This window comes from Rana temporaria, chromosome 8, assembly GCF_905171775.1.
Source record: "Rana temporaria chromosome 8, aRanTem1.1, whole genome shotgun sequence".
Classification (NCBI taxonomy): domain Eukaryota; kingdom Metazoa; phylum Chordata; class Amphibia; order Anura; family Ranidae; genus Rana; species Rana temporaria.
In genome coordinates this window covers 97,552,751-97,580,370 of record NC_053496.1, presented here as the reverse complement: position 1 = coordinate 97,580,370, position 27,620 = coordinate 97,552,751, and the positions used below count along the sequence as shown (strand labels likewise).

At 44.0% G+C, this 27,620-nt stretch overlaps 1 protein-coding gene across 3 annotated transcripts in view; it reads left to right on the top strand.

Annotated features, from left to right (window-relative positions):
• SEC31B (SEC31 homolog B, COPII coat complex component) overlaps positions 1-27,620 on the top strand; it is a 226,566-nt gene that overhangs the window by 54,078 nt on the left and 144,868 nt on the right. For all 3 annotated transcript variants that reach the window (XM_040362336.1, XM_040362335.1, XM_040362337.1), the window contains 7 exons: positions 7,760-7,955; positions 9,563-9,658; positions 13,297-13,437; positions 15,047-15,189; positions 19,497-19,596; positions 19,745-19,906; positions 21,603-21,755. In XM_040362336.1, coding sequence (XP_040218270.1) covers positions 7,760-7,955; positions 9,563-9,658; positions 13,297-13,437; positions 15,047-15,189; positions 19,497-19,596; positions 19,745-19,906; positions 21,603-21,755 — 991 coding nt within the window. The remainder of the gene's footprint in view (positions 1-7,759; positions 7,956-9,562; positions 9,659-13,296; positions 13,438-15,046; positions 15,190-19,496; positions 19,597-19,744; positions 19,907-21,602; positions 21,756-27,620) is intronic.

The following is a 27,620-nucleotide window of genomic DNA, read 5'->3' as shown; positions in this document are numbered from 1 at the left end:
GGCTGGATCCTGGGTTCCAGAACTTTGTGCCTTCTAAGGACCAAATGTTTTTTCTGCTGCCAGGGTGCTATATAGGTCCAGGGGTGTGGTGTTCCTGCCATGGACCCCGGTCCCTGAAGGTCTAGGACTATACCCACGGTGAAGGGGGAAGATTGGGCCTCTTGCTTGGCAATACCCTGCAGCGTGGAAAGGTAAGAGAGGGACCTACGGGACTTGGTTCGACAGTAGGTCTTCTGTAGGGGACTATGGGTCTCGCCTATATTATGTTTTTATGCATGGGCAATGTAAACCACAATGTCTTTTGAGACGGGATGGCTCAGGGCACCCATATACCTCCCCTAGCCAGCATGTAGCCTGGGCCACTATGTCTGTTCAGACAGGATGGCTGTAGTACCCATATATCCCCCCTTGAAGGGGCTGGTACATAAAAAAAAAATGCCCTTAATCCTATGCAAAGCATTGTCTTCCATGAGTAGCTGCAAGTCTTATCTGTTTTTCCACTACTATGGGCAGTAAAAGACATGCCTGATGTTTTCGCTTACCATGCTTTCCAAAGACGGAAGCTTAAGTGTTAGCTGGTCTATTGTGCGTCCCACTTCCTCAGCTTCAGGCTCTACCATGTCGCACGTGCTCACCGGCTCAGTGCAGTCGCAGAGAGGGCTCTTCAAAAAGGCCCAGACGTCAGAGCTCTGTAAAGCTAGGGGGACACAAACGCAAGCACCTTGTGTGAGTTGGATACAGATTCATCTAAGACGCCTACTCCGCATCTAGCTGTGCAGATTAGCAGGCATTGTTGCTGCCAGACTATGTTCAGCTGTTGATGCACCTGGGTTAAGCTCCTCTGCTTTTAGCTTAGGACTTTGGTCTCCCCATTGAATAAGGTCAGGGGTAGGAATATAAAAAGGAATCGCCACCTGAACCTGGTGGCCCCTTATTCTCCCCTGTAGAGACAGCTCACAGGTTGAGCCATCAGACCTGTCAGGCAATCAATGCAGCCTCCCCCAACATTGCAGCCACTCTGCATGTGTTTTGTTTTTTGCATCACATTTGTTGTTCTACAAGAGGTTAACTGCTATGTTCGCAGCATCCTCACAAGAAGCAAAAAAAAAAAAAAAAAAGCAGGGTGTGTCCCTTTTCCTGCTTTAATCCTTAAACAAAGGGATTAGAAGAGCTGGGGATGAAGGTTCACTGTCAGAGGACAGGAGACAGGAGCTGCAGCCTAACGAGGAGAAGCTATCAATAGCCCTACAGGTTCTGATTGCACCTGCAGTCTTTTCAGAGATTCATGCTGCATATAATTTCCCTCTGCCTACTCGGCCAAAGCCTCTATCTTCTACTTAGAGTGTAAAGAGAGGTTTTCCTATAGGTGGCTAGTAAGACCTCCATATGGTCCTCAGCCTGGTGTCGGCTTCAGGCTAACCAAATGCACATCTGAGGGATGCACAGTTGCTGGTACACATTGCTAACGTCTCTTAATTGAGGAAACGCACATCTACAGAGGATAACTTCCTTTTTACCAGTCCGCATGTTGCATAAGATACATGAGTTTGGAATGCATGTGGGATAAAAACAAGTAACAAAGCATGTTTTATTGTGGATCGCATAAGGATACATGTTTCTGTCTGTATGGTGTTGCATGTTTGTTAGAGTTGCATAGAAATGCTTGAGTGCATAAAGATGCTAGTTACCTGATCACTCAAGTCCTGGATTACCCAAGGATATTTGGTCACACAGAGAGACTTGTTTCCACAGAAAGGCCTAAAATCGCAAAAAGACGTTTTTATGTATAAAAATGCTGGATCACACACACATGGTTACCTGATCACCCAAATCCTTGATTACCCAAGGATGTTTGGTCACACAGAAGTGGTTTGTTTCCACAGAAATGCCTAAAATCGCATAAAGTTGCTTGGATGCAAAAAAGATGCTGCATCACACATGGTTACCTGATCATCCGCGTCCTGGATTACCCAAGGATATTTGGTCACACAGAGAGGCTTGTTTCCACAGAAGTGCCTAAGTTCGCATAAAGACGTTTGTATGCATAAAAATGCTGGAATCACACATGATTACTTGATCACCCAAGTCCTTGATTCCCCAAGGATATTTGGTCACACAAAGAGGCTTGTTTCCACAGAAATGCCTAGAATCGCATAAAGAGGCTTGAAGGCATAAAAATGCTGAATCACACATGATTACCCGATCACCCAAGTCCTTGATTACTCGAGGATATTTTGGTCTCACAGAGAGGCTTGTTTCTACAAGAATGCCTAAAGATCGCTTAAAGATGCTTGAATGCAAAAAGAAGCTGGATCACACATGGTTGTCTGATCAACAGCGTCCTGGATTACCCAAGGATACTTGATCACATAGAGAGGCTTGTTTCACAGAAATGCCTAAAGTCGCATTAAGATGCTTGAGTGCATAAGGATGCTGGATCGCACAGGGGTGCTTGGTCACACAAGAGTCCTTGGTCACACAAGGGTTCTTGTCCGCACAGTAGTGCTTAAAATGCATAAGATGTTGATCGCATGGAAGATGCTAAATCGCATAAGGATGCATGATTACTTTAAAGTTGCACATGGCGGCCTAATTAAGCAATACAGGATTCCTTGTGTTTGCATAGAAATACGTGTCTGCATGGGTTCATGTTGCACATTGTTGCATAACACGTTTATATTGCATGCTTGCTTGCAAGATGCTTGTTCCAGAGCACACATGCTATATGCATGTTTTTCTTAAAACATATTTATAAGAATTCATGCTTCCAGGAACACACGCTGCCATGTACACACACTTCCATTGAGGCATATGGCTTTAACACTTGCCACATACACACATGGGGAGCCAGTTGCATATGTGTTTATTTACTTGGGTCTGCAGAGGTTGTCTGCGTTTCGCAGGGGAACAGCACTATCTCCAGTTGGTGGTCTTGCCCTTTTGGGTTAGCCTCCGTGCCTGGGTTGTCAGGGTGCTAGGGCCCGCCTCTAGCAGGTCTGTAGGCCCAGGGTATAGCAGTAATGGCATACCGAAGCAAACTCCTGCTGATGGGTCAGTCAGTAGCATGGCTGGACTTAAGGGTGTCCAGCATGGTCAAGTATCTGGAACTCTAAAGATACATTCTTTCATTTGACAAGAAGCTGGGTATGTTTGGCAGTCCAAAAAGGAGAGGTTTTTTTTTGGCCTCAGACAAGACCATCGCTATAAGAAAACTGGTCTATGTGGTCACGGCAAGGAACAGTTCCTTACTTTTGACCTTTTGATTAAGGCACTAGGGAAGATGCTGGCTTCATTCAAGACAGTTCCCTATACTAACTTTTATTCAGGGCTGTTATAAACAGTATTTTGTCGGCCTAGAAAGAGTGGATCTTGACCTAGCATTATCCAAAGAACCAGGTCCCAGAGATATGCTGGAATTCCTCTTGGTGATTCTTAACTAAAAGGGTTTGCCAGGTCAGGAAGAGACCATGGCCCAGGGGAAGTAGTCAAGCTCCAAGGGAGCCTTATCTGTCAGCTAGAGCTACCGATGGAGCATCTGGCTTAGGGGCCTGAACGTTCAGGTGGCAGGTTGGTTCTGTCAGAGTACAATCAGACTATGCCATACTAGTGATTTACTTAATTTACCAAGGAGGAGCTTGTGCCTTGCCTATTGACATTCGTCATTTCATGAAATGCAGAATTGGCAGGCGATTCGCTGGAGCCGTCAACAAGTGTCTCCGGGAGAATAACCTCTACACCCCGACTGTTTTCCTGACCAAATGTCACAGAAATAGTACCCTGTACATAAGATGTATTGGCGTCCAGGCTCAACAAGAGATTGAACAAGCTTGGGGTCAAGGATAAAGGATCCACCCGCATGCGGGGCAGATGTGTTCGTAATCCGAGGGGGGGGAACCAGTTGTCACTGGTTGTGTCTCTACCCCCAGTGCTGCGACTTTTGTGGCTTCTATGCAACATTTAGAGGAGAACGGAAGCTGGCCTGATTACTCCGGCATAACCCTGACGACCTCTCGGTGCAGGAACAGTAAGGGTGGTAGTAGAGGACCCACAGTCCCTTACATCTTGTCCAGGCCTACTTTGCAGGGGGTATTACATTCTGCCTTGCAACAGGTGAATTAATGGTCTGGCTATTATAGACCACATTCTCGAGGATCGGGGCTTTCAGAATCGGCGGCAATTCCCTTGATTCATACAAGAGAGCTGGCCTCCAGGACCAGATATACTACGGTCTGGAAGGCCCATGTTCCTGGTGTGAAACCAGATGGTGGCATCCGTGGAAGTTTGTCAAAGGTAAAATTCCTGCCTTCCTACATTTGGAAAGGAGACGGAGCTAGCCTTAAGTTATATCAAGGATCCGATCTCGGCCTTGCTTCCAAAGGTCGATTACTTCACACTCTTTGGTCCGGGCTGTTATGCCCTTGGGTCGCCCTTGTGCTCGGAGGATTGGCTCTAGTTTTGTCGGCTTACAGGGTCAGCTCCTTGGGCCGATGCACCATATTTCTCTTCATCCTTTAACAAGGAATTGGTGTTCTTGGTTGTGGTAGCCTCCAAGAGTTTCAGTATTGGCAACTTTCTTGGTATAGAGCCATACTCAATTATTCTTACAAGTAGAGTGATTTTCATCCTCACCCAACCTTATTTACTAGAAGGATCTAGTATTCATTTGAATCTAGATATTCTTACCTTCCCTTTTTTCAAAACCTTGTTTCACGGAAGGAAAGGTTATTGCTTTTCTCTCAATTGAGATGAGAGCAGTTAAATACCTATCTGAAGGTTTCAGATATAGAAAGCTGACGTTTTTATTGGGCTGCCAGAAGACCCTAGATGGGCAGGCAGTGTTCAGGTCAGCTATTAAAATGGTTACACTCTCTCTCTCTCGTTGGAGTAAGAAGGGTCTAGGCCTATCTGAAGCGGCTGCTCGGATACGGAAAACTGATGTTGTTGCGCTACCAGGAGGCCCCAGGAAAGGGCAGGCAGCGTCTAAAATCAACTGTTTTTAAGGTTGATTCATCAGGTTATTATTCAGGCTTGTGGTTAGAGTAGGATTCCCCCTGTTTTTTTGTGGGGGTGCTCCCTACCAGGATGGTAAGCGCTTTATGCGCAATGCATTTCCAAGCCTTTATGACGCAGATTTTCAAGGCCGCAACTTGGTCATCTGTGCTTACGTTCACTAACTCCTATCAGGTGAACATAAGACGGCAAGAGGATGCAGCTTTTTGGCGCAGTATGCTGCAGGCAGCATTATAGGTCCTCACGTCTGATGGCGGTCTGCGTTGTTGGTGTCTCCCTCCCCTCAGTAAGCATTGCTTTGGGACATCCCACATGTAATGGCTATGCAGCTCTGTGTCCCGTGATGTACGATAAAGAAAATAGGATTTTTATAACAGCTTACCTGTAAAATCCTTTTCTTGGAGTACATCACGGGACACAGAGCTCCCACCCCTCTTGTCTGGGGATATTGGGACACTTATTGCTTTGCTACAAAAACTGAGGAACTCCCAGTAGAGGAGGGGTTATATAGGGAGGGAACTTCCTGTTTAATTGATTACACCAGTGTCCATCACCTGAAGGTAGACTCTATAACCCACATGTAATGGCTATGCAGCTCTGTGTCCCGTGATGTACTCCAAGAAAAGGATTTTACAGGTAAGCTGTTATAAAAATCCTATTTTTTTTTGAGATGATGGAAAATCTCTAAGTCTGCTTTTTTTTTTTTGTTTTAAATAAGTCACAATTGCCTGCTCTGTGCAATGGTTTTGCACAGATCGGCTCCAATCCTCCTCTTCTCGGGTCCCCCACCGGCTCTCCTGGCTCCACCCTCCTGCCAAGTGCCCCCACAGTAAACCACTTGCTATGGAGGCACATGAGCAGGCTTGCTTCCGAGCCACTGCTTTGCATGTCCATTTAGACACTGAGCCCCTGCTTGGCCCCACCCTGATCATTGGCTGTGATTGACAGCCGGAGCCAATGGCGGTCTCAGCCAATGAGGAGGGAGCGTCACCGGAGAGAGCCGAGACTCTTGTGCACATCATTGGGTCATCATGGTGCTCTGGTGAGTATTTGAAGGGCTGAGGGGTGGGCTGCATGTTTTTATGCATGAAAAACTTCAGAACCACCTAATTTAGACTATGTGAATGGTACACCCTGTCTATTTTATGTGTCATTTGTTCAAGTAGATTGCCTTTATCTGTGGGCATTGTTTGAATAAAGATGTAACGTTGGTTCAAATATGTTGCGAGAGTCAACATTTGTCATGGGTTGTACTTCTGACTTTCATGTTCATTGGCCACTTTTAGAGTACAATGAATGTGCCATATTGGTGCTTTGGTGAAATATCCGGGGTCTAAACAAATCTCTAATACCTCACTTTTCAAAAGAAACCGACACGTGCTCTGTATAGAGGCTTCCCATGCATTCATAAACTGAAGACTAGTAAACACAGTAAATATAATCTCCACCCTGAACCCGATCCTTCTGTGCCCTGCAGAAGCCAACAGCACTGTGGAGAAGGAGGGGAAGCCGCAAACGGGGATCTATTTTAGTGATAAGGCAGTACAGCTGACCCTCCTGCTCGTTGGGTGCCCAGGACCCCCCTTTTGAACTAATCGGGCCAAAGCCCTATACAGCAGGGCCATCTGTATTGCCCTGTGACCACTTTAAACAGTCATCGCGTGAACTAACTGGACGGCCATGGGCTCCAGGGACAGCCCTGCTACTGCAGCTGCTTTGGGCCCCACCTGCAGCCTGGAAACCCTGCTCACTGGTATACACCATCTGCCTGCCTGGACGGGGGGGGGGGTGGACATTCTTGCATTTTTGCATTTGCTGCCCCTCTCGAACTGTCACCTGGGACCACTGAACCCATCGGGACCCATGGTAGGGCCGGCCCTGTAGAGGTCAGTACTCTGACTTTGCCATTCTTGCATGGAATTTAATGTTAAAATATTCCATCGTTTTGTATCATTATGTTGCATGACCCAATTTCTGTGAGTTTTAGAACACACACACATTCTTACAATTTTTTAATTAGAATTTCTTAATAAGGCTGGGTTCACACCACTACACTACTTTCATCCTACTTTGCTCTGCTACATTGGTCCTACATTTATCCTACATTGGTCCTACATCCACCCTACTTTCATGAACAGGATACTACTTTCTTCCGACTTCAATGATATTCAATAGGCTGAAGTAGGATCAATGTAGGACCAAAAGTAGTACAGGGAGAATTTTCAAAGTCGGACCGACTTGTGTAGGACCAGTTAAGACAGCTCTCATAGGGAAACATTGATTTTCACACGTCATGCTACATGAGGCTCCCAATGTAGGACCGTTTGTCGGACAAGTGTGAACCCAGCCTAAAACTTGGAACTCTTGAGTGATTGCAAGCTGTCCAGACATTGAAGTACTTCACAGAGAACATTTATTGCACCATGCTTCCTTTTTGAGATGTGACTTGGTGCCATGTACAGTTTTTTGGTTTTCTGAACTTGAAAGTTGCATAAAAATATAACAAAAATAAAAAGAAGCAGTACCTTCAAGTTAATATGGGTTTCTCCTTCTCCTTTTCTTTTTGTCAGCCTTCATTAAACAATGTTTTATTAATGCATTATTAATTCTGAAGTTACCATCCACCTAGTATTAAGATTTATTATATAATCCAGTTTGCGGACACACCCCATTAGTCATTGTAATGTAGCTTTGTGCTTGCGAAATTCTTTTTCCTTTGATTTCAGACTCCTATCATTAAATGTTTCAGGTTTCATAAAATAGTCTGGGGCAATTTTGAAGGGGGCTCATCTGGCTCTTCTGGAGTTATTGTAGGTGGAGGAGACAATGGAGAGATAACGCTATATAGCGCTTCACAGATTTTGGCACCTGGAAAAGAACCAGTCATTGGAAAGAGTTGCAAGCATACGGGTCCTGTTCGTGCACTGGACCTAAATCCATTTCAGGTATTACTGTTGATAACTTTGTTACAACTTAAATCCTTTAATAAAATGTTTAACATGCATTTAACTGCTCTCCTCTTCATCTATTTGTTATCAAAAATGTATTTATATAAAAAGGTTATTTTTTAAATGTAGCTAGCATAGGCATTTAAATAATTCAGGCATTGGCCAGGTCCAATACCTAGCTGTTGCCGCTGGAAATCGCTGAAATACAGTAGATGCCACCACTTCTGGTTCCCGTGCTGAGCAGCCGGCCTGATGCATTGTGAATACAGGAGGTTGGTCGTTTACCACAGGTGCCATTCAGAGAATGTTTTCCATTTTCCAAATAAATGTAAAGCATTCTCTGGTTTGACAAGGTGGAGAGCATTTCGTAACCGCCCTGCCTCTCAATCTTGTCCAATCAGAGAATGCATTGCATTTATTCAGAGAATGCAAGGCATTCTCTGATTGGCACCTGTGCCAAGCTGCCGACTTCCTGTGTTCACAATGCAGAGCAGCTGCTTGGCACAGGACACGGAAGCAAAGTATCGATCACTGGAGTTCTGCTTCAATGATTTCCAGCTTCCAGCATCATTGGCCAAGTGTGGTGTATATACACAATAGCATACAAGTATTGCCGCACTTTGTATTCCACTCCGGTGTGAAGTAAATAAAAGATCCCCAACCATTGGTCCATGCTTCACCAACATTGGGCTTAATCTGTGGGCTTGGAGAAGCGCCAATCTGTTATGGTATTTATAGTGTATACACGGTTACATTGGTCTAAACTGAACCAATGTGACTATGTATAACGTGCCAAAGCCTGGAAGTATTCTTTGAAATGATGGTATACTGGCTTCTCACAATCCTCTGCACCGCAAGCCCCAAAAGGAAGAGGGAGGTTTATTTTTTTGTGTTTATGGAATATCCTTTGGATACAGCAATCATCTGGTGTAGCTATAATGAAACTAAGAACATAATCTGATGTCTTTGGGTACCTTGTTGGACAACTGTAACTACAACTTATAGCTTATTGCCCCCCCCCCCCCATGACCTGTTTCTATATAAATACCAACCCCATATGCAGTTTGTCAAACAAATCATCCAAATACTTAAAATAACCTTTGCCGAGTATTTTAAAGCAAATTCAGATAGGAATCCTTACATTTTCCTTATTTTAAGGATAACCAAAGTTGAGAACAATATGTAATAAATTGCACTTGGCCAATCCTTGGAGGGGTTATCTGCATTAGTTTGATGACCACCATGGCTGCCTCCATAAATTCAGTGGAGGAGCGAGTGTAGTAACCCAGCGACAAGAAGATGAAAACAAATGCAGACACCCAAGGACTAGAAATCTGTACTATATATTATGTTTTTGCTTTTAAGATTTGCATGCTTTTAAGTATTTGAAGTGGTTTCTATTGATAATATGAAATTGATGCTTTGGTTATTAAATTTTATTAGATAATTGTCGGGGCATTATTTTGTTCCACATATAATGTACAAAGAGAGAAATGTTTATACTGTTTTAGCTACAATAAATATAAATCACAATTTTTATTTATCCCAATGAAAGCAGTTCTGCTCATGTTTTTGTAACTATCATTTATATTTATCTTTTGCAGAGTAATCTCTTAGCTTCTGGTGCCAATGATTCAGAGGTTTTCATATGGGACCTCAACAATTTCAGTGTGCCAATGACGCCAGGAGCAAAATCCCAGGTAAATGGCTGATGAGATGAGCACGTAGGGGACAGTGTCTCAATTAAGTTAAGAGAATATAGGTTATCCCAGGTAAGCAGCTAATAAGATATTATGGTGGACCAAAATCCTAGGTAAACAGAGACCTAGATGACAGAATATAGAAGCTTAGAAAGATATTTTAGAGAGCACAGATTCTCAAAAAGTACCCTGCTAAATAAATTCATCACATAAGCATTATGTTTTGGAGCATGACAAATTGTATGCTGTATAAAACTGGAACAGAAAACGGGATGAGTTGAAAGACATGCATACACTATTAAAGTATAACTAAAGGCAACACGTTTTTTAGTCGTTTTGGATAGAGTGGAGAGGGATTAGGACGCTTGACAGTTTTTATTGCGGTCTGTGCCTCCGTTATATTATCATTATCATTATCATTGAGGGTGAAAGTGAAAGAAAATCCTACATTTTAGCAAATCTTCCAATGGGGAAACTAGTTTTGGTGACTTGGGGGGTCCCCAAGGAATTCCCTCAATTTGCAGGGATTTCCTTTCTCTTCCTGTTTGGCTATGAACTTACCAGAACTCTACTTTAAAGAGTTCTGGTAATAAGTGCTCAAATACGAGATAACCTGATCCACACCAATGGGGTACTTGTTAAGCATGTGTTTGTTTGTTTTTTGGTTAAGGGGTACATTCTTTAATAGAGATGAGGAACACTGTTAGAGTATAAAGGATTACACTGCTTCAAGCATTCATGTCTCCAATGCCACCCAAAGTTTATTGGGTGCTTGCCCACTGCGTCCTATGCAATAAAGTAAGAACAAACATGCTGTGATAGTCCCATCCTAAAGCGGCTCTTCACCCTGTTTGAAAAAAATGATGTCCTTAACTACAAATTCTGTAGCTGCTGACTTGAAGTAAAAGCACACACTCACCTGTTCAGGGGTCCTGCGCTGTCCTCACCTGAACAGGTTCTTTACCAGTCTTCGGGGTCCCAATGCTGACTTTTACTGTAGGCAGCCATCTGTTATTCCTTGCAGCTTCACACCCAGCTGCCTTCTGTGAATGTGCGAGACTTGCTGCGCTTTGTAAATGGTCCTGCAGCCCCCTGTGATGTGTCGTCAGGGTGGTTGGGGCGGCGGTGGGGAGAGACTTCAGGAAGTGGGAGCAGGTACCTGCTCCTCAAAGAAAGTGCCAAAAATAGAAAGGGGGGGGGGTTGAATACAGCTGAACTTCCTCTTTAGGGTAAGGCTCCTCGTTAAGATCCTGCCCTGACACCCAATTGTAGAGGCAGACTGCAATAAAGTTAATGTTATCTCAATTATGTCATCGGTGGGCAGCCTGTTTTTCTATACACACATACAAGTACCAGATAAGTAAAACATGTTACTGAATGACTAATGCTATCTAAGAAACACCACAGTTATGTAAAACAAACTTCTTGGTCTTTTTTTTTTTTGTAAGGTCAATAAGTGCCTGCAGCTGCCTTTAAATGCCCAGGTGCTTGACAAGTCATTTTTTAGACGAGCACTGCCCACTATTCTGTTATGAAGACACCTCACCTCAAAAGAGGTGTCCCACTCCCAACAGCAAAGAATGGTGCCCTCATTGGTTGGGGAATAGCTGTGACAGTGGGGTTTACTTCAAAAGTTGAATAAATAAAGCTTTTAGTGAGTGTGTCCAGTGCTCTTGAGAACGAGATGATTTTTAGGCTACGAACGCTTGTAGCATACTGCTTGCTTTCTTGAAGCTGAGTTACACCCAAAAGTGGAACTTCTGCTCATTTATCTCCTCTCCCCCTCCAGTGCCAGAATTGGCACCTTTCGGGGGGAGGGGAACAGATACCTGTCTGACAGATATCCTGTTCCAAATTCCCAGGAGTCAGTGCCGCGGCCCATGACATTACCATGGGGCTTCCTCCTCCAGTCGCCGGGCCAGTAGGAGAGAGGAGCGAGGCCTTGCGCATGTGCAGTAGGGTTCCTGGTGTGAAGCTATAAGGCTACACTGCCGGGTACCTTTACCCGCAGCGGCAGCACCTGACAGCTGATGAAAACATCAGCTGCGGTGCCAACATCGCTGGACTCCAGGACAGGTAAGTGTCCTATTATTTAAAGCTAGCAGCTGATGGCTTTTAATATTTTTTTGGGGAGGACCTCCGCTTTAAGCAGGTGTCTTTAAAGATGATGTAAACCTGTCAACTTTATATTAAAGGGGTTGTAAAGGTAAAAAATGTTTTTTCCCTAAATAGCTTCCTTTACCTTAGTGCAGTCCCCCTTCACTTACCTCATCCTTCGATTTTGCTTTTAAATGTCCTTATTTCTTCTGAGAAATGCTCACTTCCTGTTCTTCTGTCTGTAACTCCACACCGTAATGCAACACTTTCTCCCTGGTATGGAGAAAGCCTCGAGGGGGCGAGCAGGAGGGTCAGGACGCCCACTAACACACAGTTCCTTTCTCTATCTGTAATGTAGAGTGTCCTGACCCTCCTGCTCGCCCCTTCCCCCCCCCCCTCAAAGGCTTTCTCCACACCAGGGAGAAAGCCTCGCATTACGGTGTGGAGTTAGACAGAAGAACAGGAAGTGAGGATTTCTCAGAAGAAATAAGGACATTTAAAAGCAAAATGGAAGGATGAGGTAAGTGAAGGAGGACTGCACTAAGGTAAAGGAAGCTATTTAGAGAAAACATTTTTTACCTTTTACAACCCCTTTAAGTCAGAAGGTCCACTAAATGTTTTTTTTAATCTGAGTTTTGCTTAAATAAATTGCTTCAGATTTAGCAGGTTTTTAACCTAATGTATAGGCTTGTGTCAGCTGATTCGATGTTGCTATCAATAACTTAAAGCTGATGACAAGGTCTACTTTCACCTTTAAATAGTTTGTTTGGTCCAAGCTGACCTAAACTATTTCCTTCACTAACTTGTGGTCACTGGGCACGTTGTATAAACTGTATGTAGCCTCAGCTACATACAGTATACAGCACTGTTTCTTGTGGGTGAGACGAGACCTTCCTGTCTCAGAACAAAATAGCATCAGGCTGAGAAGCACTCAGCCATTCATAGGCAGCTTTCTATGCTATCAATAAATACAATGCTTCTTCTGATTAGCTGAGTTGGAGAGGTGTGTTGTTGAAGTCACAATCTCCGACTTGACCAATCAGAGGAAGCTTTATATTGATAGAATACAAAGCTGCCTATGAATGTCTGAGCACCGCTCAGCCCAATGCTATTTTGTTCCAGGTATGAAGCAGATCTCGTCTCACAGCTGAACACAGTTCTGTATACTGCATGAAGCTGCGGCTACATACAGTTTATATAGCGTGCTCAGCGGGCACACATTAGTGAAGGAAATAGTTTGCTTGGCCCAAAAAAATAATTTAAAGCAAGATTAAACCTGGACATTGGCTTTAAATGATCTTTCAGACCACAATTGAGGCAACTTCCATAGGTCCTTGCATTATTTTTGTTGCTTTAGGCTAAGGTTTGGCTTTGTTTTTTGCCGCAACGTTTTTATGCAGAGTGGGGTGATCTTTTGTTCCTGCATTGGAAGCACTCATATCGGAGCATTGTTTTTGTAGTCTGGATGGTAGAATGCATGTGGGATAGCTTATTTGTGTTACAACAGATATGGTGAATAATATATTTCCATATACTTTCAGCCTGTTGAAGATATTAATGCTGTATCTTGGAATCAACAAGTTCAGCACATCTTATCCTCTTCTCATCCCAGTGGTAAAGCCGTGGTGTGGGATCTCCGCAAGAACGAGCCTGTAATTAAAGTCAGCGACCACAGTAACAGAGTGAGTACATGATGTACCTAATTTCATTGATGGCTGTAGCCTATGAACAAATGTCGTTTTAAAGAGTTTAACCACTTAAGACCCGGACCATTATGCAGGTTAAGGACCTTGCCCCTTTTTGCGATTCAGCACTGCCTCGCTTTAACTGACAATTGCGCGGTCGTGTGACGTGGCTCCCAAACAAAATTGGCGTCCTTTTTTTCCCACAAATAAAGCTTTCTTTTGGTGGTATTTGATCACCTCTGCGGTTTTTATTTTTTGCGCTATAAACAAAAATAGAGCGTCAATTTTGAAAAAAAAAATCAATATTTTTTACTTTTTGCTATAATAAATATCCCCCAAAAATATATTTAAAAAAATATTTTTTTTTTCCTCAGTTTAGGCCGATACGTTTTCCTCAGTTTAGGCCGATACGCATTCTACCTATTTTTGATAAAAACAAATTGCAATAAGCGTTTATCGATTGGTTTGCGCAAAATGTATAGCGTTTACAAAATAGGGGATAGTTTAATTGCATTTTCATTAATAATTTTTTTTTTACTACTAATGGCAGCAATCAGCGTTTTTTTTTTTTTATGACTGAGACATTATGGTGGACACATCGGATAATTTTGACACATTTTTGGGACCATTGTCATTTTCACAGCAAAAAGTGCTATAAAAATGCATTGTTTATTGTGAAAATGACAATTGCAGTTTAGGAGTTAACCACTAGGGGGCACTGTAGGGGTTAAGTGTGACCTCATATGTGTTTCTAACTGTAGGGGGGCGGGGCTGGACATGTGACGTCATTGATCGTCTTTCCCTATATCAGGGAACAGATGATCAATGACACTGCCACAATGAAGAACAGGGAAGGTGTGTTTACACACACCTCTCCCCGTTCTTCAGCTCCGGTGACCGATCGTGGGACACCGCCGGCGATCGGGTCATGGAGCTTCGGACAGGGCGGCGCGCTCGCGACCCCCACACGGCTGGGCTTAGAGACATGTACAGGTACGTGATTGTGCCCAGCCGTGCCATTCTGCCGACGTATATCGGCGTAAAGGGGTCCTTAAGTGGTTAAACCATGCCCGGAAGCATTGTTCCTAGAGATATATGGGCTTTACCGTCATACTGCTAAAGTCGACTATACGTGGATCAAAATTTGGCCAGTTCAGCAGGGTTTGGCCGGATTTCAATCCATGTATGGGTAGGCTGATTATACCAGAGTCGATCCTTGGATTACCTTGGGTGCAAACCAGCCAGTCGGATTTTTGCATGCGATTACTGCCGGTGGCAATAGCCACTGCATTAATCGTGTTCTGCCAGCCGGGGTGGGGGATGTGTTGATGGAGATTTTTTTTTTTCCCCCACTATTGGTGGAAGGAAATGAAATCAAATTGTCTATGGGCGTCCTAAATCTTTCAGACATGACATAATTTGTTTTCTGATATGAGAATATTTTAGTTTTTCAATGTTATGGCTGCACTTTTTTATAATACATCTTTGCTCCCACATTTTTGCAAGTCTGCTCATATTTTAAGTATATTTCAATTCTTCATGTGTCCCTATGTTACTCCGTGAAGTTTCTCTCACATGATTTTGTTTTTGATTGTTTTGTTTTCAGATGCACTGCTCAGGAATGTTGTGGCATCCCGAGATTGCTACGCAGCTTGTTCTGTCTTCTGAAGATGATCGTCTCCCAGTGATTCAATTGTGGGATTTACGCTTTGCGAGTTCTCCATTGAAAATGCTGGAAAATCATACAAGGTAGAGATGTAAGGTGAACCACAAGGGTACGATACCTTTTTTAGTTTAACCACTTGACCGCTGGGCACTTAAACCCCCTTCCTAACCAGACCAATTTTCAGCTTTCGGTACTCTCACATTTTGAATGATAATTAATCAGTCATACAACACTGTACCCATATGAAATTTTTGTCTATTTTTAATTTTTTTTCTCACACAAATAGAGCTTTCTTTTGGTGGTATTTAATCATTGCTGGGTTGTTGGTTTTTATTTTTATTTTTTTTATTTTTTTTGCGCTATAAGAAAAAAAAACTGAAAATTTCGTAAAAAAAAAAAAAAAGAATTTTTCTTCATTTCTGTTATAAATTAAGCAAATTAGTAATTTTTCTTCATACATTTTGGCCAAAATTTATACTGCTACATATCTTTGGTAAAAACAAGTACAAATTTGTGAAAGTTATAGAAATCACAAGCTATGGTGCAAATATCTGAAAATTGATCACACCTGAAGTACTCACAGCCTATCTAATTTCTTGAGACCCTAACATGCCAGAAAAGTACAAATACCCCCTAAATGACCCCTTTATGGAAAGAAGACATTCCAATGTATTTAGAAAGAGGCATGGTGAGTTTTTTGAAGTTATGATTTTTTTCCCCCAATTCTTTGCAAAATCCATATTTTTTCCCCCACAAAAACAGGTTATTTCTCACATATGCATACCACAAATTACACCCCAAAACACATTCTGCTTTTACTCCCGAGTATGACGATACCACATGTATGAGACTTTTACACAGCGTGGCCACATACAGAGGCCCAACATGCAGGGAGCACTGTCATTTGGCAGTGCGATCACGTGGTAAACAGTCGCTATCAGCGGCCATTTACCGTGATGCGCCGGGTCCTCTGGACCTGACTGTCACGGACACTCCCGGGAGCGCGATTCTGGGTAGACATTAATGTACGCCCTCCCAGAGTTAACGAACCGCCTTGTAGCCGTCATTCGGCTATGGGCGGGCCGTTAAGTGGTTAATTGTTTAATTGCAGAATTTGGGTGTGCTGGACACGATCAATAAAACTTCACCGCTCTCCACTGACCGTCACCATTCTCTGCTCTGCTCACTGAAGACCTTAAACTTGCCAATTAGCGATCTGTGATTGCTTGGTTCTCGGTCTTGGAGGCAGCGTGGGACTGATGTTGCATCCACCTAGGTGAGTATGAATGTGTTTTTTTTTTTTTTTTAATCAAAGCGATCACTGTATACTCAGAGAAGGTGTTGGCAGCAGGTACAGGGAAGCTGGTCAGAGTTATTGAGAAGATGAATGGCGCCAAACACAGGGCAATCTTAGAAGAAAACCTGTTAGAATCTGCAAACGACTTGAGACTGGTGCGGCGGTTCACCACTACAACCCTAAACATACAGCCAGAACTACAATGGAATGATTTATATCAAAGCATATTCATGTGTTAAAATGTCAAAGTCCAGACCTAAATCCAATTGAAAATCTGTGGCAAGACTTGAAAATTGCTATTCACAGATGCTCTCCATTCAATCTGACAGAGCTTGAGCTATTTTGCAAAGAACAATGGGCACAAATCTCACTCTTTAGAGACATCCCCAAAAAGCAGCTCTAATTGCAGCGAAAGGTGGTTCTACAGTGTATTGATTCAGGAGGGCTGAATACAAATGCACACTAAACTTTTCACGTTTATTTGTAAAAAAAAAAAAAATGAAAACCATTTCCAACCAACCAATTCCACTTCACAATTATGTGTCACTTTGTGTTGGTCTATCACATAAAATCCCAATAAAAATAGGATTTTTTATAACCGCTTACCTGTAAAATCCTTTTCTTGGTGCACAGAGCACTATAGTAATTACTATATGGGTTATACGCCCACCTTCAGGTGATGGACACTGGCATAATCAAGACAGGAAGTCCCCTCCCTATATAACCCCTCCCATACATGGAGTACCTCAGTTTTTGTAGCAAAGCAATATATAAATATCCCAATAAGCGGGGAGGGACCGATGTGTCCAAGAAAAGGATTTTACAGGTAAGCTGTTATAAAAATCGTATTTTCTTTATCGTACATCACGGGACACAGAGCACTATAATTACTATATGGGATGTCCCAAAGCAATGCCATCTGAGGGAAGGGAGACACAAAAAATAAAGCAGACCGCCGTCAGATGTGAGGACCTATACTGCTGCCTGCAGAACACTGCGTCCACAGGCAGCGTCCTCTTGCTGACCTACATCCACCTGGTAGAATTTCGTGAATTTATGTACCGATGACTGTTGCGGCCTTGCAAACCTGAGCCATGGAGGCTTGGTAATGCACTGCCCATGAAGCACTGACTGCCCTGGTAGAGTGCGTTTAAACCTGAAAATGCAGAACACTTTTCTTCAGACTATAAGCCTGACTAATCACCTGACAAATCCACTTAGCAATAGTTGATTTCGATGCTGCCTAGCCCTTCCTCTGGCCTTCTGGCAGTACAAACAAAACATCCGTTTTCCATATCTGAGCTGTCGCCTTCAGATAAGCCTAGACTGCTCTAACTACATCGAGAGAATGTAACAATCTTTCTTCTGCAGAACAAGGTTTCTGGAAAAAAAAAGCAAGGCAGGGAAACATTCTGATTCAGATGAAAACCTGACACTACCTAAGGCAACCTCACCTTGTCCCTATGAATAATCAAGTATGGCTCTTTACAGGAAAAGCAGCCGATTCTGACACTCTTCTTGCAGAGGTTACCGCAACTAAGAACACTTAAAATGTATTTGTCAAAAGAAGCAAAGGAATATTGTGTATTGGCTCAAAGGGCTGCCCGAACTAGATTCAGATCCCATGGGCACAACGGTGACCTGAGTGGCAGGCTTATCAGAGTTACCCCTTGTATAAAGGGCCAGACCAAGAATGCCAAGCAAGTGGCCTGTGCAAAAAAAACAACACCTTAGACACTGGCGAAAAAACTGAGGTACTCCATGTATGTAAGGGGTTATATAGGAGGGAGGACTTCCTGTCTTGATTATGCCAGTGTCCATCACCTGAAGGTGAGCGTATAACCCATATAGTAATTACTATAGTGCTCTGTGTCCCGTGATGTACGATTTAAAGAAATATTTTTTTTGTTGTAACATAACACAACATGGAAAATTTCAAGGCACTGTATGTGACAGAGCAACATGTTTGATTATTTAATTTGTTATGGTGTTTACATAATTGCATGACCGGGTCCCAAGTTCCGTGGCTGCGGGACCCAATCGCCGCCGGTGTCCCGAGAACGGTCACAGGAGCTGAAGAACGGGGAGAGGTGTGTGTAAACACACCTTCCCAGTTCTTCACTGTGGCAGTGACACTGATCGTCTGTTCCCTGATATAGGGAATGACGATCAGTGATGTCACGCCTACAGCCACATCCCCCTACAGTAAGAATCACTCCCTTAGGGCATACATAACCCCTTAGCGCCACCTAGTGGTTAACCACTTCACTGCCATTGTCATTTTCACAGTAATCTGTGCATTTTTATAGCACTTTTCGCTGTGAAAATGACAATGGTCCCAAAAATGTGTCAAAAGTGTCCGATGTGTCCGCCATAATGTCGCAGTCACGAAAAAAATCGCTGATCGCCGCCATTACTAGTAAAAAATAAATACATTTATTAATACAAATGCCATAAAACTATCCCCTATTTTGTAAACGCTATAACTTTTGCGCAAACCAATCAAACGCTTATTGTGATTTTTTTTTTTTTTTGTTTTACCAAAAATATGTAGAAGAATACATATCGGCCTAAACTGAGGAAAAAAAAAATGTTTCATGTATTTTTTGGGGATATTTATTATAGTAAAAAGTAAAAAATATTGCATATTTTTTTAAATTGTCGCTCTATTTTTGTTTATAGTGCAAAAAATTAAAACTGCAGAGGTGATCAAATACCACCAAAATAAAGCTCTATTTGTGGAAAAAACAGGATGCCAATTTTGTTTGGAAGCCACATTGCATGACCGCGCAATTGTCAGTTAAAGCGACGCAGTGCCGAATCGCAAAAACTGGCCAGGTCCTTTACCTGCATAATGGCCCGGGTCTTAAGTGGTTAAGCAGGGTTTAGTATAATTCTATCAGTACAAGACACACTGAAATAAATATTTCAGCAAGGCAGAGCTTGGAAAACCAGCAACAATGGCTTTTCCTTGACTGAGTGCATGATTTAATGTGATCCTTCCTGAACTGCCAGTATTGAGCGGGCTTAGCTTTTATTCTTTAGACTTTTATGCAATTATGTTAATGAAATCAATGTTATTCCTGTGTCCAGGGGCGTTCTGTCGATATCGTGGAGCAGAGATGACCCGGAATTACTTCTCAGTAGTTCTAAAGATAACCGTATACTGTGTTGGAATCCAAGCACAAGTGAGGTATTTCCCTGCATTCCAATTTACTGTGCCATGTTCTTCTCTGCAAATGTGTTTATACCTTAAAAACACAATTTGATCACAATATGCAATATTGGTTGTTTTAAAAACCCGCGTATATGGATTTACCTATTTTCACTTTAAATTTCAGGTAGTTTATGAGCTGCCCGTGAAAAACCAATGGTGCTTTGATGTGGAGTGGTGCCCACGGAATCCATCAGTGTTTTCTGCAGCTTCGTTTGATGGTTGGATTAGCGTGTACTCTGTCATGGGTGGAAGCTTGGAAGCCCAGCACAAGAGCCAAGCTGACAGGGTATGTCTTGTTATTAACAATAAAACAGTGATAGATGTGTTCTTTTAAATCGGAGTAATTCAAGCTGTAGTGCTTTTTTAGCTATATTGAGCAAGGCTGGAGAAAACCCAAGAGCAAGGTAGCCAACACTAAAAGTCTTACAGCTGACCTCTCCAATGTTCTCAGCCCCATACTACATTCTCTTTCCCCTCACCTTGCCCACTATGAAATCAGTCACGTTCTTGGGTTGTAATCTGCTGTCTTTATAATATGAAACTGTACACACAATCAATTTTACCACAGCAGTTGGGTATATTACAACATATTAGAACAAAATCACTGCAGCTCTTAAAGTGAAGCAACAGGACTTTACCCTCATGACTGTCATCCTGGGATGCAAACAGTAACTCGCCAAATAGTTTACCCCCAGAGATCCAGAGGTCAATATATGCTTATAAAAATGAAAATAAGGTGATGAGCGCGAAACTAACTAATAAAGTGTTCTATAGAGCCTCTGAACAATAAATGCTCCTGCTCAAAAAACAGTGCCAGTATAACAATACCGTGATAAAGTGCTGATGCTGAAATCAATCAGATAAGAACAATAAAATAAACATAAAAAAACTGAATGACAAATGTCCAAGCAGGAATGACACAAAGAATACAATGTGCAGTGATAAATAAATGTCCAAGCAAAAATAACACAGAGAATACAGTGTGCAGTGCTGAATAAATATCCAAGCAAAATGCCACAGAGAATGTAGTGTGCAGTGCTGGTGTGATACACAATCTGAGATCACATGTAGTGTGGTCTGAGAGATCCAATGGGGAATTGGTGAAGACAGTTCATAAGGCGATTCATGTATAAGATGATATCCAAAAAAGGTCTATCCAACACTGTGCTCACAGCGCGCTTACCTTAATTACCAAGGTTAAAGGCAGAAAGGAGTAGATGGCTGGCCTCTCCAGATCAGCGTGGTGACATGTGTGGGCTACAGCTGAGCGCTCGGCTGGGCTCCTCCGAAATGGCGGCTCGCAAACAGATCCGTGTTGATAATAAGTCCGGCCCAAAAAAATAGATGAATAATAGGACTCCGATCGTGAAGTACGTTTTAAAAGGTTTATTATACAAACGTATATGCAGCAAACGGATAAAATACAGCTGGTGTAGCTCAAATAACACTGGACTCGGCGACAGACGTCACTTCCGGTCACATGTGTTCTTCCTCTTTCCTGACGCGTATCGTCACGTCACGTGACTTCATCTGATGAAGTGTATTGTTTTCTAATTCCTTGAGGTCAAACTATTTCACAAGTTACCAATACTACCCCAGGGTGGTGGTCATGTTTGAGCTTGGAATTCACACGGGTGAAATCCTGTTCCCTAAGGACTATAGGACTAATGGATCGATCAATCAGCCATAACTTTATGACCTTTATGAATTGGACACTAAAGTCCTTACAATTAAAAATGGTATCTAGGCATGGATCTTGACGGTAGTGCACAATTCCCTAAAGTTTGGGAAAATTGCTTTTGATCCCGTTTAAGAAAATTTTTGAAATTCTGAATAGGAATAGTTTTTAATAAAATATCTTTGTCATTTTATTAGTATTTTAAAGGATTATAGATAATTTATAGCACAAGTATTGTTGCTGTATTAAGCATTTGTAGTTCTTGCTTTTATGATGTACAACTTGTGTGTGACTTGTGTTTCAGATTTCGTCCTCCTTTAACAATTTAGATCCCTTTGGGACAGGACAACCTCTACCTCCTCTACAAGTGCCACAGCAGTCCACACAGACCACCATTATTCCACCTCTAAAGAAGCCACCCCGCTGGATCCGAAGACCTGTTGGAGCGTCCTTTGCGGTAAGCCTGTGGCATTATGCAGTTTGAAAAAAAAAACACCGGTTAACTACCCTTAGTAGCAGTACTGAATTTCCAGCAGTAGATTTTGGCCATAAAGTCTATTCTTCTGTTACTGCTTTCTGATAAAATTTAACTTTTAAACCCTAAAAGTAGCTCCTTGTGTCTTCAAATGCTTTGTAATTTTCAATAATGACCGCGCATTCCCCTTATTTTTCCGTATTTGTTATAATTATTATTATTATTTTTTTATGAAATAAAATAAATCTCAAATGTGTGTGGAAACAGGACCAGGTAGGAGGACATAGGAATATGTACAGAGGTGCACATAAGGCACACATGTTGGCAGATTTATAGTCATTGGGTCTAAATCTTGTATTGCAGCATGTGGAAGCCTTATTCCACATTTGGGAATCTGAATACAGATCCCACATCAATTATGATGCCTGCCGCCACCGCCGACCCTCTGCTCCTGCTGAATTGCTAGCTATACTGCCTCCCGTACGAAAGGGCAGGCCACCCAGTGATGTCACCATGTGTCCCCACCCCTTAGTTTAGCCACAGGAGGCGGTGCAGCAGTCATTTGGCGGGAGCAAAGCTTTTTTTTTTTTTTTTCTTGGGTCAACATCTACACCGGGAAACCCCCACTGATGGCTAATGACTCATTGATTGTTAAAGATGCAGTGGCCACCCACTCCCTTACCATGGCCGTTACAACCAGTACATATTTCTTAAATACTGCATTCCTCAATCGCTACTTAATTACTTCATGCATTTAGTTATTTATTTCCATGTGTGAGTGGTATTTAACTAGCGTTTTGAGCTTTGTGAGGTAAATATTGCAGAACGGTATAGTGAATTGACAGTTTCAGGATTGCATGCAGTATTTGGAGGAAAAAAACATTGAAATGCTTGTTTCATAATCAATAATCAACAAGCTGTCACATGACCCAGATCTTTCCTAGCCTGTCTGCAGGGAAACATAGGCTGGAGGATCCTTTAATCCTGCGCTGCTGGTCACATGATCAAAATAAAAAAAATAACAGCCTTTGGAATACAGAAAATAAATAAATCAATATCAATAAATTTATAGAGGAAATGCTGCGAAAAAAGTTCATATAAAATCAAAAACTTTATGTATCAAATATAGTGCTCCAAATACATGCAAAAAATAATAAAAAAAATATATTTATGTGTGTATGTATAATATTTAAAGTGATCCAGTGATCAAAAGTGCTGAGGAAGATATGATTTATCTCTGTATCGACACAGGGGGAGAGGGATTTTTTTTGTAAAACATTTACATTTCTTTATCGTACATCACGGGACACAGAGCGGCATATTCATTACTAGTGGGTTATATGGAGTACCTTCAGGTGATGGACACTGGCAATCTCAAACAGGAAGTGCCCCTCCCTATATAACCCCCTCCCATAGGAGGAGTACCTCAGTTTTTTCGCCAGTGTCTTAGGTGTTGGTGCACGTTGAGGCTGTGCCTGTAGTAGTCCTTGGGACCAGGGCCAGCTGACCGGATCTGTCCAAGGTGCTTCATAGCCAAAGTGGACGGTACCCGGGCCCCAATTCGTGGATGGGGTTTTGCCTATAATGCCTCTCCTTGGAGGGCTGGACCCTGGGTTCCAGGTCTGGTTTCTAACCTAGAGAATACCTGTTGCCAGTGGTGCTGTATAGGTCCAGGTTGTGGTGTTCTTTTAAGACCCCAGTCCCTGAAGGTCTATGACCATACCCACGGTGAAGGGTGAAGATTGGGCCTCTTGCAGAGCAATACCCTGCGGCGTGGAAAGGTAAGCAGGGGGCCTACGGAACTTGGTTTGTCAGTAGGCTTCCTACAGGGGATTCTTGGGCAGCCTATTTATGCCTCTGTGCATGGGCAAAGGAGAACCACAAAGTTTTCAAACGGGATGGCTCAAAACACCCAGGTATGGTTCCCCTGGCTGGGCTAGTAGGCTGCTGCTGCTTCTGTCACAAGGAGGGCCTTTTTTTGGGCAGGGTGTTCCACAGAGAAGGAACCATACCATTAGGGAGACAGTTTAAAGCTTCCCTTTTACCTGTGTCTGCTGCTCCAGCGTCTAGGGTCCTGGTGTCTCCTCTCCACATGGCTTCCTGCTTCCCCTAGCGGCGTTTGACGCGCGCGCGTGCGCACGCTTTTACTTATCTGTGCGCGCGCTTGCGCGCATGCGCGCGCGGCGACGCCGCGGGGAGGGGGCGGTTGACGCCGGGCGGCTCCTCCCCCCTGTGTGTTACACACAGGGAGGATAAATCCTGGAGGGCTGTTCAGTCTGTAAAGGCTGTGAGGGGACACGGAGCAGCGATGCTGGCTACAGCATAGGAAGGTTTGACAGAGCTTTCTGGCACAGTGACACCCGGTGGCAGTTGTGGGAAATACACCTTACTAAGGAGCCTCTGGCTTAAAAGTTTGCATTCAAGCCTGTGTACTAAGCAGCACCTTTGAACACTTAGGGTGCTCACCTAGCCCAGCATTAGGGGGTCAATACCAGATAAAAAAGATTTTTTCTGGTTGAAGCCCTTGGGGCTCAGTATTGATTTTCCCTTTTTATAGGTTATGGGAGGTTTGGAGTCCCTCTAACATTACCCTATCCTATTGTTTCACATTTATTTGATTATATGATTATTTTCTCCAGCTATTACAGTCAGTTGTATACTAGCGGAGTGCCTCAGAATTTGTATATTATGGCTCCTAAGGGTGCAGGTAGCGCTAAGAACGCTAAAACGGTTAAAAAACCAAAAGGTTCTCCATCGGGCTATCTAGTGGCCCCTACTACTCCGGAATGCCCGGAAGTTGTTGTCCTAGGTGAGCCATCAGGGTTGCTAGGTGCTATGGCTGGCCCTACTCAACCAGCTCCTTCCTATGTAACGGAAGAGATGTTAGCCTCCACCTTGGGTGGATTGGAAAGGAGGATGGCCGATCTAATTACGGCATCTTTGGCAGGGAAGAAGCGGGTTAGATCCCCGTCTCCCAGGTCTGAGTCTCTGGAGGAGGATATCCTCTCCGACTGACGAATTGGAGGATCACCTTGACCATTTAGGTTCTGAGGATTCTACAATAGAGGAACCTTTTTCAGCTTCTCACGCAGAAAGACTGTGGGTTCAGTCCCTAACGGATATGGTGCGGTTGGCTTTTAAGATGCCTGTGCCTCAGCCTCTGGCCTCCGCGGTATCCTCATTGGGCTCCCTGAAAGCGCCCCAAGCCAATTTGGTATTCCCGGTACATCCTTTGTTAAAGGACCTGATTTTTCAGGACTGGGCTAAGCCAGACAGGTAACCCTTAGAGGAAGAGTTTTCAAAGAGATGGGCTGTCCCTACTGTGGACGCAGCCATCTCATGTGTGAACAGATCTTTAGCTTGTCCTGTAGAAAACTTGCAGGTGTTTAAGGATCCGGTTGATAAACGCTTGGAAACATTACTTAAGGCCTCCTTTACTTCAGCAGGGGCGATAGTTCAGCCCGCTGTGGCTGCTATTGGAGTGGCCCAAGCATTATCAGATAAGACTAAGCAAATGCTTAAACTTATCCCTGCCCAGCAGGCAGAGGAATTTTGGATATACCCAGGGCTATACGCTTTACGGTGGATGCTATCAAGGACTCCATCCAGCAGGCGTCACGTTTATCCTTATTTCTAATCCATATGAGAAGGCTCTTATGGTTGAAGAATTGGGAGGCTGAGCCCCCGTGCAAAAAACTCCTGGTAGGGTTCCCTTCCATGGAGGACGTCTCTTCAGAGAAGACTTGGATAGATATATTCAGACTATATCAAGCGGCAAAAGCACTCTCTTGCCAGTCAAGAAGAAGGCCTGAGGGCCCGCATTTAGGCGCCAGCCCTCCCCGGTGCAGGGGCCCTCTAATACCAAACAGTATCGACGGCCTCCTGCAAGATCAGGCATTAACAATAAGCCGCAGGGCCAAGCCACTGGGGGCAAGAAGCAGTGGTACCACAAGCCTGCGAAGCCAGCCCCCAAGTCGGCCCTATGAAGGGGCGCCACCACCCACGATGGTGGGGGGAGGGCTGCGTCTCTTTGCAGAGGTTTGGGAGGCCACCATTCCCGACTGCTGGGTACGGTCTTCCGTGACCACGGGCTACAAGCTAGAATTTCTAAAATTCCCTCCTCCTCATTACCAGGAGTCGAGTACCAGGCGACCCTGTGAAAGGAGCCGCATTGATGGCGGCATTGAATCATCTGCCATGCCAGAAAGTGATAGTAGAAGTACCAGTCCGGGAACAGGGATTGGGGTTCTACTCCAACCTGTTTATCATCCCAAAGCCCAACGGCGATGTCAGGCCAATTTTGGACTTAAAGGGAATAAATGCGTATCTAAAGGTCCGCTCATTCCGGATGGAAACTATTCGGTCAGCTGTCGCCGTGCTCCAGAAGGACGACTTCATGGCGTCCATAGACATAAAGGATGCTTACCTTCATGTGCCAATTTTTCAGCCACATCAAGTATTTCTATGCTTCTCGGTGGCTCAGCGTCATTTCCAATTTGTGGCGCTCCCCTTCGGGTTGGCTACGGCCCCCCGGGTATTCACGAAGGTCCTAGCCCCATTCCTAGCCAATCTAAGGATCCAGGGGGTCACGGTCCTGGCTTACCTGGACGACCTCTTGGTCGTAGACCATTCGTCTCCTGGCCTGGAAAGAGCAGTGGCCCTCACGGTTCAGTACCCCGAGAGGTTCGGCTGGGTCCTAAATCGAGACAAGTCAGCATTCCTGCCCACAAGGCAGCTGGATTATCTCGGCATGAGATTGGATACAGAAGAACAGAGGGTGTTTCTACCCCTATTAAAGGCCATCAAAGAGCTAATACAAATGGTTCTAAGCAAGAGAAGGCCAACCGTTCGCCTATGTATGCGGCTACTAGGCAAGATGGTGGCCACATTCGAGGCGGTTCCGTACGCTCAGAACCACACTCGCATCCTGCAGGCAGCCATCCTGTCAGCCTGGAGCAAGAGGCATCAGGCCTTAGAAATTCCTTGGCCACTCTCACCAAGAGTGCGGCAAAGTCTAAAGCGGTGGTTAAACCCTCAGAATCTCCTGAAGGGAAAGACTTTCAGTCCTGTGACCTGGAAGATAGTAACCACAGACGCCAGCCTGATGGGCTGGGGAGCAATTTTGGATGGTTGCACTCGCCAGGGCTCTTGGGCAGCGGCAGAGAAGCAGTTGCCCATCAATATCTTGGAGCTCAGAGCTGCTCGACTAGCCCTCAGGGCTTGGACGTCCAAACTACAAGGGTTCCCGGTGAAAATACAATCGGACAATGCCACGGCGGTGGCATATATATATAAATCACCAAGGGGGAACCAAGAGTCAAGCCGCTCAGAAAGAAGTGAGCTTGATTTTCTTGTGGGCAGAAGCCCATGTGCCCTGCATATCGGCTATATTCATTCCTGGAGTCGACAACCTACAGGCGGACTTCTTAAGTCGCCAGACTCTGTTGCCGGGGGAGTGGTCTCTGCATCCACAGGTCTTTCAGACACTCTGCCAGAAATGGGGAGTGCCGGACGTGGATATCATGGCATCAAGACTGAACAAGAAGCTAGACAGGTTCATGTCCCGCACAAGGGATCCCAGGGCCTGCGGAACCGATGCGTTAGTTTGCCCTTGGCATCAGTTCAAACTTCTTTATGCATTTTCCCCGCTCCAGTTACTACCCCGCCTGCTGCGCAGGATCAGGGTGGAGCACATACCAGTCTTCCTGGTAGCTCCAGCATGGCCCAGAAGGGCATGGTATTCACTAATCCTAAGGATGGTAGTGGGAGACCCTTGGACTCTTCCTCTACGGCCAGTACTGCTATCGCAAGGTCCGATCCTCCACCCTGCCTTACGGCATCTAAATT